Here is a 14,626-nt window from a genome sequence, read left to right as displayed (position 1 = left end):
GCCGGCCCCCCGCTCTCCCCCCCCCCCCCCCCCCGCCAATACCATCGCCGTGACCGCCGTGGTGTCCTCGACGCCGTCGGTGGTTATGTCCACGGTAGCACAAGGTATGGCCGGGACATCGTGTTTCGGAAAGCTCTTTCGGGGATGAATTGGGCTTATTTGCGTGTTTCCCCATGGGTAAAAGCACAGGAGATGTGAGAAAGTTTGAAGCTAATCTGAGATCTGTATTGAACTCACAGAGCCTCTTTTTAAAGGGAATGTGGTGATAAGGTGAGACATTAGCTTTTTTTTTATTGTTCTGAAAAGATTTGAGGGCTGTACTTATGAACGTAGAGAAATATCGGAGGGGGGGGGGTCAAGGGGAAGGGGACAATCTCTTCTCAGTGGTGCCCAGCAATAGAACAAGGAATAATGAGTTTAAGTTAGAACAGAGGAAGTTCCACCTCAATCCCTTCATCATCCTCGTAGCTCTCCGTTGGACTCGTAGAGTCCAACGGAGAGCTACGAGGATGATGAAGGGACTTGAACATCTCTTCTCAGTGGTGCCCAGCAATAGAACAAGAAATGATGGGTTTAAGTTAGAACTTGGGAAGTTCCAGCTCAACCTGAGGAGAAACTTGTTGGCTGTGCGGGTGCCGGAGCCCTGGCCCAGGCTGCCCAGAGAGGGTGTGGAGTCTCCTGCTCTGGAGACTTTCCAACCCGCCTGGACGCGTTCCTGTGGGGCTGCCCTGGGTGACCCTGCTCTGGCAGGGGGTGGCACTGGGGGATCTCCAGAGGTCCCGTCCAACCCTCAACGTTCTGTGATTCTATGGTTTTACTTGCAGCATTAAAATGCTGTAGCCCCCAAATGACTGGCTTTAAGAACTTTACCTGATTCGTGCAAAATGGGTGTTTCCAGTAGTGAGTTGCTTCTCTAAAGTCTGATTTATAAAAAATATGCAACACTAACATCAAATAAGTACAACTTCTGCTTGACGTGCCCAGTCTTTGGAATATTTCTTGTGGTAATCAATCTTGATGACAGTTCAGAAAGGTAGAACAGTGTTTATACCTTTTTTTTAAAAAAAATCTTTGTGTTTTATCAGCGTGTCAGTTTTCCAAGTCCTTAAAAAATTAAGACCTTTGTGGGCCTGGCTTAAAATCCCTCGGTTTCTCGTCTCTAATTCCAGCTACGTACGCCAGCTCAGCTGGTTGATGGGAAGGGAAGCTGGGGATGAATGAAAGGGCCTCAGTGAGCAGAACTTGAAAAAGCTTGTGCCCAGCAGTGACAAGTGTAACGCTGCAAATTTTCTTGGTCATCCTGGGTGACCAAATGAAGGCTGTTGCTTCTCTTAACCAGGTCCTGAAGATATTAAGCGCGAGGCCTTGCAGCAGAATTTCTTATTGCTTGAACTGTGGATTTTTTTAGTTGAGTTTGATCACAGAAGAGTCTGTAAGTCTAAAATATGTTAGTTAAAATATCTCTTCTACAGTGCCTTTATTTTTTGTTCAAGACTGTTGGCGTCTTCATGCTGAAACATTTTGTGACATCAGCTGATATTCATTCCAGATGGCAGGAAAGTTAAATTCATGAATGAAAAGAGCTGGCTAAGGAAATGGAGAAACCATCTTAGATGATGCACCAAGAAAAGGGTTCCTTATTTAGATTGCCAGAATTGTAATTTGTTGTGATTTCTCGTTATCGCTGCCATCTGTAAATGAAGAGAAGTAAGAGAGGAGATTTTCTTTCTGTTTTCCACTACAACTGGGTCTAGGTTCGAAAGTCCCTTCGTAACACATGGACTTCATGTTTGGGTTTTTTTGGGGGCAGTTCAGAGTTCCAGATGAAGCCACGTTTTGCTGGAAGTGTGACAACTGTGTGAGGGAATGAAAGAAAGAAGTATTGAGATTTATTTGCGAACTTTTGGCTTTCCATCTCACTGCAGATTTGGTTTAATCATTTTATTACTTGCAAGATCACCTAAGCTATCAGCACGCACAAAAAAAGTTGTTCCACGGTTTTTGGAATTACCATTACTTGACTCATTCTCTTAAAATAATATTTTGCTCACTAACAGATACTCCCTTCTCTTGATGGGTTTTGTAGTTGTCATCCCCACATCCTTAGCTTTTTGTAGTCATTATTTCATGGAACGTTTGGGGTTGGAAGGGACCTCAAAAGATCATCTAGTCCAACCCTCAAAGTACTAAAGGCCAGACTTTGAAAATGTTTGTAATTACTTGTACTACGAAAGGCAAATGGGGATTGTGGCTTTTCCATTCGTTGCTACGTTGAAAATCCTTATAAAGCTCCCTGACCTCTGAACAGGGCATTTCTGGGTGCGAACTTTTTATCCTCATGCACATCCTTGTACTTTTCAGTCGTGAAGATACACACAGAATTCTTTTAGGATTTGTAGTAACTTTTTTGCCTTTCTTGTCACGCTGTTCGCTCTTCAACCGTTTTACTCTTTCCTTTGTCTACGTCAGCGATTAAAGTTGCCTCGACCAGGCTGCCTTCCCCGAAAGGTTTGGTGGGCAGTCCCACCCAGATCTTAGCACAGTTCCCCAAACAGCATCAGCAGTCCCCCAAACAGCAGCTGCACCAACTACAACAAGCCCAACAGCAGCAACAACAGCAACAGCAACAACAGCAGCAGCCGCAGCAGCTGGTGCCGTCGTCTGGAGCTCAGCAGCAGCCGCAGCAATCGCAGCTGCCGCCCGGCATCAAGCCCACCATTCAGATCAAACAGGAATCAGGTAGTTGTGACGTAATCTCGGGTCTTTTTGCCGTTTGGTGAGTTGTCCTAACTACAGCTCAAGAAAGGAGGGGTGGAATTTCGTCCCAAGGTGCGCGTGGGGAGCTGTCGTTACGGCACGGTGGGTAGAGGATTCGGCAAGAGACCCGGATAGAAGAGAAGTTTTCAGCTTGATTCCATCACCGTTCTGGTTTGGTTCAGGTATTAGAGGCCGTGCTTTAGGAATAAATCCTTTATCTTTAGGAATTGAAAGGTGTGTAAATATCTTCAGAAGTAACATGACTGGCAACCAGGAAGACACCAAGATCTTCTGAAGATCCCAAGAACTGCATCGACTGGGAGAAGTTGATCCATGTTTTAATTCTGTTCTTGGGTCCAGAAATCAAAACCTCCTTTTGAGGTACTTGTCAAAGCAAATACAATTAGATCCGAGACTGGAAGTTGCACTGGATTCTTCTTGTGACGTTGATTCTTCCAGCTGACCTTGGGCAAGTCGTATAATCTTTTTATCTTGACTTTACTCTGCTGTAGAATACAGTTCTTACCTCTGTAAGATGCAGTAAGGAGTAATGTTTGCAAAGTTATCTAATTTGGAAGGATGAAGTGCTATAAAAGTGCAAAGTATATATTTTTTGGTCCATATTTTATATTAGTCATGATGATAGAATTATTATTTTATTTTCTTGGTGATTAGAACAGAGAATTAAAATGAGAAAAAAATAAACAACCCCACTCCTGCCCTTTGATAAACTTCCCTTTGGATCATAGGACCATTGCCTACGAAAAAATATCTCCTAAGGGTGACAGGTAAGAGGCCTCTGTCCTCCAGTCACTGAACGATATTTGACCCGTGAGAGCTTTACCCCTCGCAGGGCTTTAGGCTCCGTGTCCGTTTTCCTGAGCTGCTTTGGAAATACCGCCTGAGACCTGTTCTGGGAGATGTGAATCGTAGAATCATTAAGGTTGGAAAAACCCTCTTGAGTTCATCTAGTCCAACCATCAACCCACCACCGCTGCGTCCGCTAAACCACCTCCTCAAGTGCCACTTCCACAAGTTTTTTGACTCGATTTTTCACTGAGACTCCTTTTTATCCCGCTTTGTGTCTGGATGATGCAAAGGCTTCCGTTTCTCTTCCCTGACTTTTAAGTCGTTATTGCTCCCTGCGGCTTTTATGGTCAAACACAGAAAGAAGACAACAGCTCCAGAGAATGTTTCGTGTCCTGAGTGCACAAAAATGTTCACCTAGAAATAGTTGTGTACAAAAATATATATATATATAAACTCTATTCTTGCGGATTCTGCTCAGGGCTTGTTTCAGCCCTTTGTGGCATCAAGATAACCAGTAAATCAGAGGAGAGTTACTTAAACCCGGTGCCACAGGAGCTTCCTTACACCCCCACATACTCTTAGTACAGAAAGGTTTTTTTAAATTTTTTCAGAGGGATGAAATTCTACTCAGCTAATTAAGACACGTTGGGATTTCCAGGCTAAATGAATGAAGAACTATTTAACTTCTGGGTGATTCATTGCATCCAAACCAATTCGATATTAGTTGTAACCTGTTGGTTCCCGGGAGACATTTCTGGGTTTTGGTGGTTGTTTTTTTTTTTGGAATCATGGATCATTAAAGGTTAAAAATAAAAAGCCCTACAGCAAAATGATGGAGTGGAATCTCCTGCCTCAGCTAGGAATCGAAACAGGCACATGAAAGGCAAAGATGATGACAGTCAAAACGAAACAGAAATAAACCCCCTAGCAAAAAAAAAAAAAAAAAAAAAAATTTCAAATAAAAAATGAGGATTAAGTACACGTGGGCTCAGAAGAGAAGAAGCCCTGCGAGGCTGCTCGCCCGCTCGGGCTTGGTCTGAGAAAGTATTTCAGAAAGCAACTTTTTGTGCCTGTGTTTTAACAGTGACCTTTCTCCTTTCCTAGGTGTTAAAATAATCACCCAACAGGTGCAACCCAGTAAAATCCTTCCCAAACCAGTTACAGCGACCTTGCCCAGCAGTAGCAATTCACCTATTATGGTGGTTAGCAGTAATGGGACTGTCATGACAACTAAACTGGGCACTACTCCCACTGGTAAGTTCACGGCTCTGAGAAGGGAAGGGAGGGTAAACCCAGGCACATACAGGTGATCCAGCCCGGTTTATTAGGATCAAAAATAAATAAAAATAATTAGAAAAAGCACTTGTGAACAGTGAGCACACCAGCACAGTCACAATCCTGGTGACGTTTATTCTAGATGAGGATTTTTTTGCCACCGGGTGCTCCTTCGTTCCTCTTGGGATCTTTTTGAATGGATGCATTAAAATCCGATAGTCCCTTCCCCAGTGAGTTTGTTTTAAAGGAAGTTTTCTTGCAGCTTATACTTTGCACTTCTGTAGCACCTTATATTCGACGATTTACATTAATTAAACTTCTACACACCTCGAGCAGAGGAGTTGATACGATTCCTGTTTTTAGATATACGGACTTTAAAAGACACGTGACTTGCTCATAGTCCTGCAGTGAATTCCTAAAAAGGCCAGTAAAGGGAATTCTAAGCTCCCAGTGTTTTTTTTCTGGGGGATCTAATTGTATTTGTGTGTTGTTATTGATTAAAAGTCAGAAATTATGCCGGTTGTTCAGAGTGTAAACTTGTATTAGGAAGACTTGAGAAGTAGCTTTATCCTGCGTTTTCAGCGCACCCCAACTTCCTGATTTTTTAGCATGGGCTGGCAATATCAGCGTAAACCAATGGTTAATATTCTCTTTTTAAACTTTTGGAAGTACTTTGCAAGAATATTTTAAAGTGCATTAACAAAAAATTGCAGTCTTGTAGTTCATTTAATTGCTAAAACCCGTGTCATGCTCTCAGATCTGAACACATGACTTGCTTGTTCTAACAAACTAGTGCTCTCTGATTTTTAGCGATGAAGGTCTGTAGTGCACTATCTGCAGCAGGACAAGCAGAGTGGAATTACAATGTTTGTGTAGCTGTTGACTTGTATTATTATTTTGAGCAATTTTCCATTGTGAACTCAGTTCTGTTTCCATTCTGAGGAGTAGATCTGAAAAAAAACCCCAACATTTGTACCATGTCAGGAGGTTTCTTTTGTTTTGCTGAATGCAAGTCCATAAAATGGTGTCATCATTAATAGTTCTGTTTTTCTTAGGGTGATATTAGACCAGTTGTTGTGTTTTGGGGTTGTTGTGTGGGGTTTTTTTTAAAATAATTAGTCGGGTCTTTCAAGAGAGGACGGGATCAGTTGTGGTCGTGTCTTCAGATATCCAACTCTTGGGTGTCTGAGGGAGCAAGTGGCAACCTTCCAGGCAGAATCCAAGCACTTATCTATTGAAAATTAAAATCTTAGGCACGAGGCCGTGAATTAAAATATGGGAGTCATGGAATATTTGGTAAAATGCTTCAGAACGCTTTTATGTTAATATAAAGCTGGTGTGGACTTGAGCGTTGCTCCGTGCAACCAGGAGGATTGCAGAGAGAGGTAATAAACTGCAGTGTGGGGTCTCTTTGAATACAATCTAGTGCTTTTTTTTCCTCAACTAACTTTATTTTTCCACAGATACCAGTAGAAGACAATGTCCTAACAGTGAACTTTCTTTGTTTTCTCTCTCTCAAACAGGAACTCAAGCAACGTACACGCGGCCAACGGTGAGCCCCTCCATAGGGGCTCGGATGGCTGGAACCCCAGGAGCTGCTACTTATGTGAAAACTACAAGCGGTAGCATCATTACCGTGGTACCAAAATCGCTGGCTACGCTGGGAGGGAAGATTATCAGCAGTAATATTGTTTCTGGTAGGCATATGAGTACTTGACTATTAAGACTTACCTCAAGAAGAGCTTGCTCCAATTTTTCAGGGCATTTCTGTGAGTTAAATCGTTATTAGGACCTTAAATCCTCCTGAGGACTTTTTCTAGGAGAAGAAGTGAACTCAGGAGGAAAAAGAGCAGAGGCTGAAGAAGAAAATAATGAGTAGAAGTTCTGGGGGTCAAGTGTTGTGAAGGACTGCAGGAGTTGGCGTGTTTAAGAAGGAAACGTCTAATGGGAGTGAAAGAGAACTGTGGGTGAGGAGCACTACTCTGTGGTCCTCTGCTGGAGGGCAGAAAGATCAGAAAGTAAATCGCTTGGAGATCCTGCCAGGGGTGCTTTGCAAAGACCCGACGTGGCGCCAGCCAGCTCCTGTCGCTGGAAGGGGCTGCTTGAGCGCCCAGTCTGGGCCGTGGTACCTCCAGCTTTGCAGATCCTGTTTTCTACCAAATGATATTTAGGGCTGATGCTATTTTTTTTTTCAGCCTGTGATGGGTATGCTGTGTTGTTAAGATTTCTAGATCTAGTAATGGGTCTGTACACAAATTCAAGTGTTGCCCTGAGCGCCAGCTCCCGTGGGGGAACCCTTGGCTGGTCCTGATAAGAAGAGAAATGAATCTCCTGAAGCAACACGAGTTTGGAAAGGGTGCCTGCTTTTTTGTTGTTTCGTCGTGGTGGGTTTTTGGAGGCTTTTTTGGGGGGAGATTGGGTTTTTGTGTGGCGTTTTGCTAAGGGAGCGTCAGTCTTCAGCTGCTTCTGAAGTCGCTAGAATTAAGTAAATCATAATCTTGTCTCGACACGCCTTCCTTTTCCCAGCTTGAGTAGAATTCTGAAGCTGGAATAGGTAGCGAAGGATCTAGAGGCATGGCTGATGGGAGAAGGTAGTGAGCAGAATCCCTGGGTTTACTGCTCTGCTGGGGCTGTGAGGAACAAGCAGAAAGTGGACAAGCAGAAAGTGGAAGGTGTGGATTTAAAAAAAAAAAAAATAGTCTGAGTAGATAATGACCCGGCAGCCTGATCGCCCTGATGACTTGCAAATCCGTGGATTTAGTCTTGCAGCCTGTGGAGGGCTGAGCAGAATTACCTGGTGCTGCAGGTAAATAAAAACCTGATGCTGGGAATGGAGCTAATTAAATACTGGGAGAGGAACAGAGCTCTTCCAAAAAAAAAAAATAAAATTGAAAAAACAACCTCAAACTTGTAAACTCAACTTTTAAGAACTGATTGTAAAACAATAGCCTATTTTTCTTCTTTTTTCCTCTTTTCACTCCGCTGTTCATCACTTGTATTACAACAGCTCAGTGCCAGAAAGAGCTGGTATTTCTCTTGACCGGAGAAATGTTCTTGGTACGTGGATTCTTTTACAGAGCTTGTCTGTAGAAGAGTCTTTGTCTGTGCGGATAGGACCTTGGGTCGAAAATTAGTGGTGTCCTTAAACCCCCTCCTAATTCTCACCTTCAAAAAGTTACACATTAGCTGTGTAACTGCTAAAGCTGCGTTATTCCGCTCTGTTATTTGTGAGAAGGGACCAACTGTCCTATTATAGAATAAATCACTCTCCCCTGGGCATGTCTGGTTTTACTGTAGGTGAAAGATTTTGGAGAGTGGGCATCTGACGTTTCTATTGATTTGGGTGATGTAAATTCCCATTCCAGATCCTGCCTTCTTTTGATTTTTAATTTTTTTTCCTGTTGTGCCGTCAGATTTAAATACAGCGATTCCCGTATAGCTCGCCGACCTGTACAGCAAAAGAAAGTGGTAAAGTCTATGTTATTTCTTTTTCCTCCCCCTCCAAAAACCACCCCACTTTAGGAACTACGACCAAAATCACTACAATCCCGATGACGTCCAAACCCAACGTGATCGTGGTGCAAAAGACCACTGGGAAAGGAACTACGATCCAAGGGCTTCCAGGCAAAAATGTTGTCACGACGCTGTTGAACGCGGGGGTAAGTGACGAGTTGGAAGTCGCTGGCTGGGCGACGGGCTGTGTGGTGGCTGCTGCCTTCGTTCTGCTTCGAGTCCTTCTTGACAAGCAAACTGTGCATGAGCTCCTGGGCAGGTAGAGCATGTCTCGCTGTCGGAGGGCGGGTGTTTGAAAACGAGGTTTGCAGGATGTGAAAGCTGCTTAAAACAAGCTGGGAACGTTCTCAAAGTTAAATAAAAACAACCCAAACTTTTTTGAGCTCACCTTTTTTCCCCCACTCTGCGGTTAAATAATTCAGTAATCCCGAAAGGATGAAGTAGAAGAAAATAACCGGTGAGATCCACTGGGTTAGAAACTTGTGTATCCAACCGTTTTACTGTTTGGATGTAAAGGGCAGAACTAAACTGTCCCTTCAGAATAAAGCTTCCACCTTTCAGCTTCCACAGAATCACAGAATGTCAGGGGTTGGAAGGGACCTCTGAAGATCCTCTGGTCCAACCTTCATCCCAGCACACCCAACCACTACACCACAGCCTCAAGTGCCAGATCTACTTTTTGTTTAAACACCTCCAGGGTGTTTAAAAACCCTGTTTAAACACCTTTCCTGGTGTGTCACGCCGTAGTGTCGTACGGCGTCGAGTTGTATTTTTGCCTTACCGCGTCTCTGCTATGAACAGAATCAAATTTCCAGCTTCAGCTGGGTTTACCTGTAAATAAAAATGAACGTGCTTTGTCTTTCTAGACAGAACTGAGACTTAATGCATTAATCATGTAATCTTTAAAAGCCTACCTGAGTAGGGAGGGGGTTGGTGTTTTTTTTTTTAAACCTTTTTTTGATTATTTTCTTTTAAAGATTTTGAACTTTTTTAGTTTACAAACCTTAAAGCTGTATTTTATAAAGCAGGAATCTCACCGTGTCACGCAGTAGGAACCACCAAAATGCGATGATATTAAGTCTGAGTCTTGGTATTTCCAACTGCTTGGTAGGAATTGGTGGGAGCACTGGGAGAACTGGCACCTGATGGTGGTCCTCATCTTTTTTACTGGGCAAAACTAAGGAAAAAAAAAGCACACTCCATGTCTTTGATCTTCTTAAGATATCAGGGATCTAGTCATATCTCAGCACTATTGGAATAGTGTTTCCTAGGGAACAGCTGGGAGTCTGCATTTTTTTTTTTATTAAGGCAACTTTTAGGTTAAAAATGTAATTGATGTCTTGATCCTGAGGATAATCCAAAGATCTATATTGAAAGAATTTCTTCTTAAATTATCAAGTTTTGCAGATGCCTTGCCAAAGTTCACGGGAATAGAATTCAAAAGTTTTAAAACGCATTTGCAAGCGATTTGAGGAAAGTTCCGACTTGTGTGAGTTCTTTGAAGCAGCTTCAAAAAAAAACTTGTGTCTTTTAGTCCCTCCTTTTTGTTCCCCCCTTCAGAGCTGCTCAAAAAGGTAAAGGAATGGAAAAGGGGATTTTTGGTAGCTTTTCCGTTTGAAGCCATAGTTGTTGGGTTTTTTTTTGTTCTTGCTCTTTAAATGTTTTTTATATCAAGTAAATCTAGTTGCAGCAGGTTGATTCCACGGTACACGCACTCACCTGTAACTGTGTAATTTTTTTTAAGAGAAGTGGGTCTCTCTGAAGAGTTTCACTAAGTTTAACCTGTAAACTTTGACTTCTCTACAGGGGGAGAAAACTATTCAGGCAGTGCCAGCAGGAGCAAAACCTGCTATCATCACTGCCACAAGACCCATCACAAAAATGATTGTTACACAGCCAAAAGGAATAGGGTCCGCGGTCCAGCCAGCCACCAAAATCATCCCAACTAAAATTGTTTATGGTCAGCAAGGGAAAACGCAGGTACAGTGAGGACCCATTTCTGTCTTGAAATGTACCCCTCAGTTTTCACGGGAAGTAAAAATAATTTTATTTTTTTTTTCTTTCAAAATGTGTTGCCACGTTTGTTGCAGGTTTCATGTGGTGTTTGGCGGGGAAACGAGGCTTAGGGGTGGCACGAGGTGGCCTTGATTTGGAGTTCTTGAGCACAGTGCTTGTGTTTCTTGGCTGTTTCAGGAGGCCTAGAGCAAACCAGAAAGATTTATTAAGCTTTTTATGTAGCTGAAACTGTCCGGTCTTGGCTCTAGGTGCCTGATTAAAGCTTACAGCTAATGACTAGATCGTGAGAAATAAAGACGCAACGTCTGGGCATAGGTCATCCATCAAACCTGAGGTTTTATTGAAGTTATTCTTCCGGGTGACGTATATTTAGGTTGTCCCTGCAACCTTGTGTAGTGGGTGGGGCCGTGTACAGAGAATCTGGCTTATTTCTGGACGCTCTCAGTTTCAGCTTTTTCTCTGGTTGCGCTTAGTGTTTAGAAGAACTAAAATCAGATATAATTTTGTGTGTGTGTGTGTGTGTGTGTTGATTGTTCAACACTTGTGGGCTGCAAAAGGGAGGTGCTTGTCCTTACCAGTGCAGTGCATGTTCCAGCTGAATTGCACAGCTTGTTCTTGTCACACCCCACTTGTATCCAGCCCGTAAAAACGACTGTTTAGTGGTTTATTAAGTATTATAATTCCTGAGTGAGAAGTATGTTCTTCTGCATTGCTGTTTTACCTGGGCTTTGTGGTTTAAGAATCAGAGCCGCTGAATTTACAGGTAGACTTTGCCAGTAAATCGTGAATATTACGTAGGGTCTTGTACCTTGATCTGTTTGAGTGGCAGCCTGTACTCTTGATTTACTCTTCTCCTCGAGTGCTCTTACAAGATGTGACATTTCTCTTTCTAATTAGGTTCTCATAAAACCGAAGCCGGTGACGTTTCAAGCGACGGTTGTGAGTGAACAGACGAGGCAGTTGGTCACCGAAACGTTACAGCAGGCATCGAGGGTAACGGAGACAGGAAACTCAGCTCTCCCAGAAGTGAAAGAAGAACCACAAACCTACACCGAGAGCAGCTCTTCGTCTACAGAGTCCTCCCAGAGCTCCCAAGGTGGGTGGTGGTGTCGCACGAAATACGAACGGGCCGTCTCCCGAGCTTGAAGGTCCCTTTCAACTCGAGCCATTCTCTGCTGAGTGGTTTTATACGTTTATAGGCACGTATTTGTGCATGGGGACATACATGGGATGTGCAGTCCTGTTGGGGGATGCTGCTGTGGCTTCAAGAATCGTGTAGAAACACAGAATTGCCCCCATTGGAAAAGATCTTTAAGACCGTAGAGTCTTTAACCCAACACTGACAAGTCCTCGACTAAACCACATCCCTGAGCCTTGTGTCTGCTCTTCGTGAGGTGGAGGAGGATAAATAACAGAGTATAAATAACACCCAGCCTTTGGTCAGGGGCGATCACAGGGTGTAAGGCAAATGTCTTTCGGTGAAATGTGTGCTTTTCAGTCACCTTTGCTATATTGTTTTGTACCCATCGGTCTATGCTGCCATTTTAAGTAAATTAAAAAAAAATGTTTTGAAGGTTCAGCAAACTTCAAAATTTAGGAGCCGTTGATTCGGAATGCTGAATGCGTGTTGTTCGCCCGAAGTGCTGAAACCTTCTGAAAAAAGAGTGCAAGGCAAATTCAACCTACAAAGAAACGTGCTGGGCAATTGTTCAAACCCAAGCTTTTACCAAGAAGATACAGGATTTTTGTGGGTTTTTTTTGTTCTGGAAGACGTTCATAGCATCAACATCGTTTTACTTCAAGTCAAATGTGATTAAAACTGAAGCGTTGCACAACGAGAGGATAACATCCCTGGCAGTGTTCAAAATGCTATCAGATAATGAGTAATATGGTCTAATTTTGAGCTAAAGCCCTGCTTTAAAGCAAGAAATTGGTGAAGAGGCCTCAGCCCCAAAATGCTTCTCTGATAACTTCCTGTGCCTTTGTCCTTTTGCAGATTCTCAGCCTGTGGTCCACGTGATTGCCTCGCGAAGTCAAGACTGGTCAGAACACGAAATCGCTGTGGACACGAGCCCGACGATAATTTACCAGGATGTCTCCAGTGAATCTCAGTCAGCCACTTCCACGATAAAAGCGTTGCTGGAACTTCAGCAGACGACAGGTGTGAAAGCGCGTGTGGCTGCTTGGGATAACTTCAAAGCTTGATACTTAAGCAGCGGTTTGTGATCAGTTTTGTAAGCGAAAAGCACCAGTCCTGGATCACCTTATCCTCTAACAATCTCGTACATAATCAATCCCTTACGTAACGCTCGCTATCTGTTGAGTTAAACTTTTGCACGTACGCTGGAAGGTTATTTGGAGGGTTTGCACGTCGGAGGTTTATTTTATGTTGGTTTTTTTTTGTTTTTCTTCCTAAAGCAGTGAAGGAAAAGCTAGAATCGAAGCCGAGGCAGCCCACCATTGACCTGAGCCAAATGGCTGTCCCCATCCAGATGACCCAGGAGAAGAGACATTCTCCAGAAAGTCCTTCCATCGCGGTTGTAGAGTCGGAATTAGTTGCCGAATATATCACGACTGGTAAGTGACTGAGGGAAGCACCACAGGGAGTTTGCAGTTGGAGCCCAGGGATTTCATTCCGGAGTTTTCTCACCACGGAGTTTCATTTGTGTGTTTGTATTCTAAGTTGTTTGAGAGGAAACGAGTATTTTCTTCCACTTTTGAGACCCTGCGCAGGGCACAGAGGTTGCATCTGCTTCCCTGGGGCGCAGCGGAGAACGTTTCGACCCGAAGCAAAGGGTTGTTGCTTCACAGCATCCTGGCTGAATGCATTTTCTGTTCCTTTACTGGATGGGAGAGCACAGGCTGGCCCACTTACCTTCATTTTCTAATTTTTAGCTTACATTTTCTTTAAAGATACAGGAGCTGTGTACGCTGCGAGGAGTCAGACTTTGAGTTAGTTTAACCCATATTTACAAACTGTTACTGGTGTAACCAGTGGGTTTTTAAGCCAGGTGTGCCTTTAGTGTGCTCATGGCATCCCCAGTTCCTTTGTTTGCTGGAAGGCTTTGAACTGATAAATTTTCACTTTTGAAATAAATTATTCAAATTGAAATTCGCGCTGGGATTCGGCTCTTTTAACTTGACTCCTATCTGGTTGTTGATTTTTGACTCCCTGGTCTCTCACTCTCCCTGCTATCCCAGGGCGCTTCGGCGTGAGCCACTTCCCGGACGTATGTGAGAGAATCAAATTATCTGTTTTCCATTTTAATTCCTTAAGATCCACGTTATGGGTCCCCCTACTGTATTTGGAAAACGAAAGCAAAATTATGTTGAGAATCCACATTGGAAAAGAGGAACAAAACTTGATCATTTTGAGTTGGATAAGCACAGATCTTGGTATTTGTAACATTAAATATCTAATCTTATGTTTCCTTTTTTTTTTTATTTTTTGTTTCCCTGCTCTGTCCCAAATTTATGTGAAATCTGAACTGGGGCGGGGAAGATGTTATTGTTATTCTTCTAAATAACACTGAATCTGGCTTCAATTTGGAACGTTTGAGTCGTCCTCCCTTGGATCCCTTTTAAAACAAAATATAATTAGCCTTAAAGCGATCTCCAGTTACCGGTCGGTTGCCTTTGCTGACCCACAGCTTCCATCCAAGTTTGTAGTTTTGCTGCTTCTTGCTGTCAAATAGGGCCCTTTGCAGGGAGGATGAGGAACTGCAGTCGGTGTCTTTGGGGGCCGAACTCCTTTTCCACAGCTCGGAAGCCTCACGAGGTGTCAAAGTCGGAATTTTTCCCTGAGCTGCGATTGCTGTTTGAAACAGCGGGATTTTTGTAAACCTTGAGTTGATACGCAGGAGTCTGCCAGAGGAACGCAAGAACCGTTTCTGTTACGGCACAAAACTGGTTCTTTTAGATTTTTGTCCCTTTCCCCTCAATCGTTTCTGTTACGGCACAAAACTGGTTCTTTTGCTCTTAGATTTTTGTCCCTTTCCCCTCAACGCTGCCGGCGAATGCAGGTAATTGATTTTTTTTTAATTTTTTTTCCTGTTTGTTTTAATTCGTTGCTTCTCAGGATTCCTTAGCAATCCGCATAGCTCTATTTTCTGCTGCAGCTTCAGATCAGTAAGAGGCTAAACGGTCTGTAACCTGTCGTGAAATCTCCTGCGCGTGCCGAAACCGGAGGCTGAGGCGCGCCTGAATCCGTGTGGGAGCTGGGATTCGGCGCGTGCTGCCTCCTGAGCCCGGAGGG

The 14,626-nt window shown here is 43.4% G+C and overlaps 1 protein-coding gene across 1 annotated transcript in view; it reads left to right on the top strand.

Moving 5' to 3' along the window:
* LOC104271931 (chromosome unknown open reading frame, human C11orf30) overlaps positions 1–14,626 on the top strand; it is a gene marked incomplete at its 3' end in the record, with an annotated part of 35,134 nt that overhangs the window by 19,253 nt on the left and 1,255 nt on the right. The window contains exons 7-15 of the mRNA XM_009866769.1: positions 1–122; positions 2,470–2,739; positions 4,672–4,821; positions 6,366–6,539; positions 8,365–8,501; positions 10,162–10,335; positions 11,269–11,467; positions 12,368–12,532; positions 12,793–12,948. The exon at positions 1–122 is cut by the window's left edge and continues 164 nt beyond it. Coding sequence (XP_009865071.1) covers positions 1–122; positions 2,470–2,739; positions 4,672–4,821; positions 6,366–6,539; positions 8,365–8,501; positions 10,162–10,335; positions 11,269–11,467; positions 12,368–12,532; positions 12,793–12,948 — 1,547 coding nt within the window. The remainder of the gene's footprint in view (positions 123–2,469; positions 2,740–4,671; positions 4,822–6,365; positions 6,540–8,364; positions 8,502–10,161; positions 10,336–11,268; positions 11,468–12,367; positions 12,533–12,792; positions 12,949–14,626) is intronic.

Source organism: Apaloderma vittatum, unplaced genomic scaffold (genome assembly GCF_000703405.1).
Source record: "Apaloderma vittatum isolate BGI_N311 unplaced genomic scaffold, ASM70340v1 scaffold19983, whole genome shotgun sequence".
NCBI classification, from domain to species: domain Eukaryota; kingdom Metazoa; phylum Chordata; class Aves; order Trogoniformes; family Trogonidae; genus Apaloderma; species Apaloderma vittatum.
The sequence above is the reverse complement of the archived record's forward strand: the minus strand, read 5'-3'. Positions and strand labels throughout refer to the sequence as shown.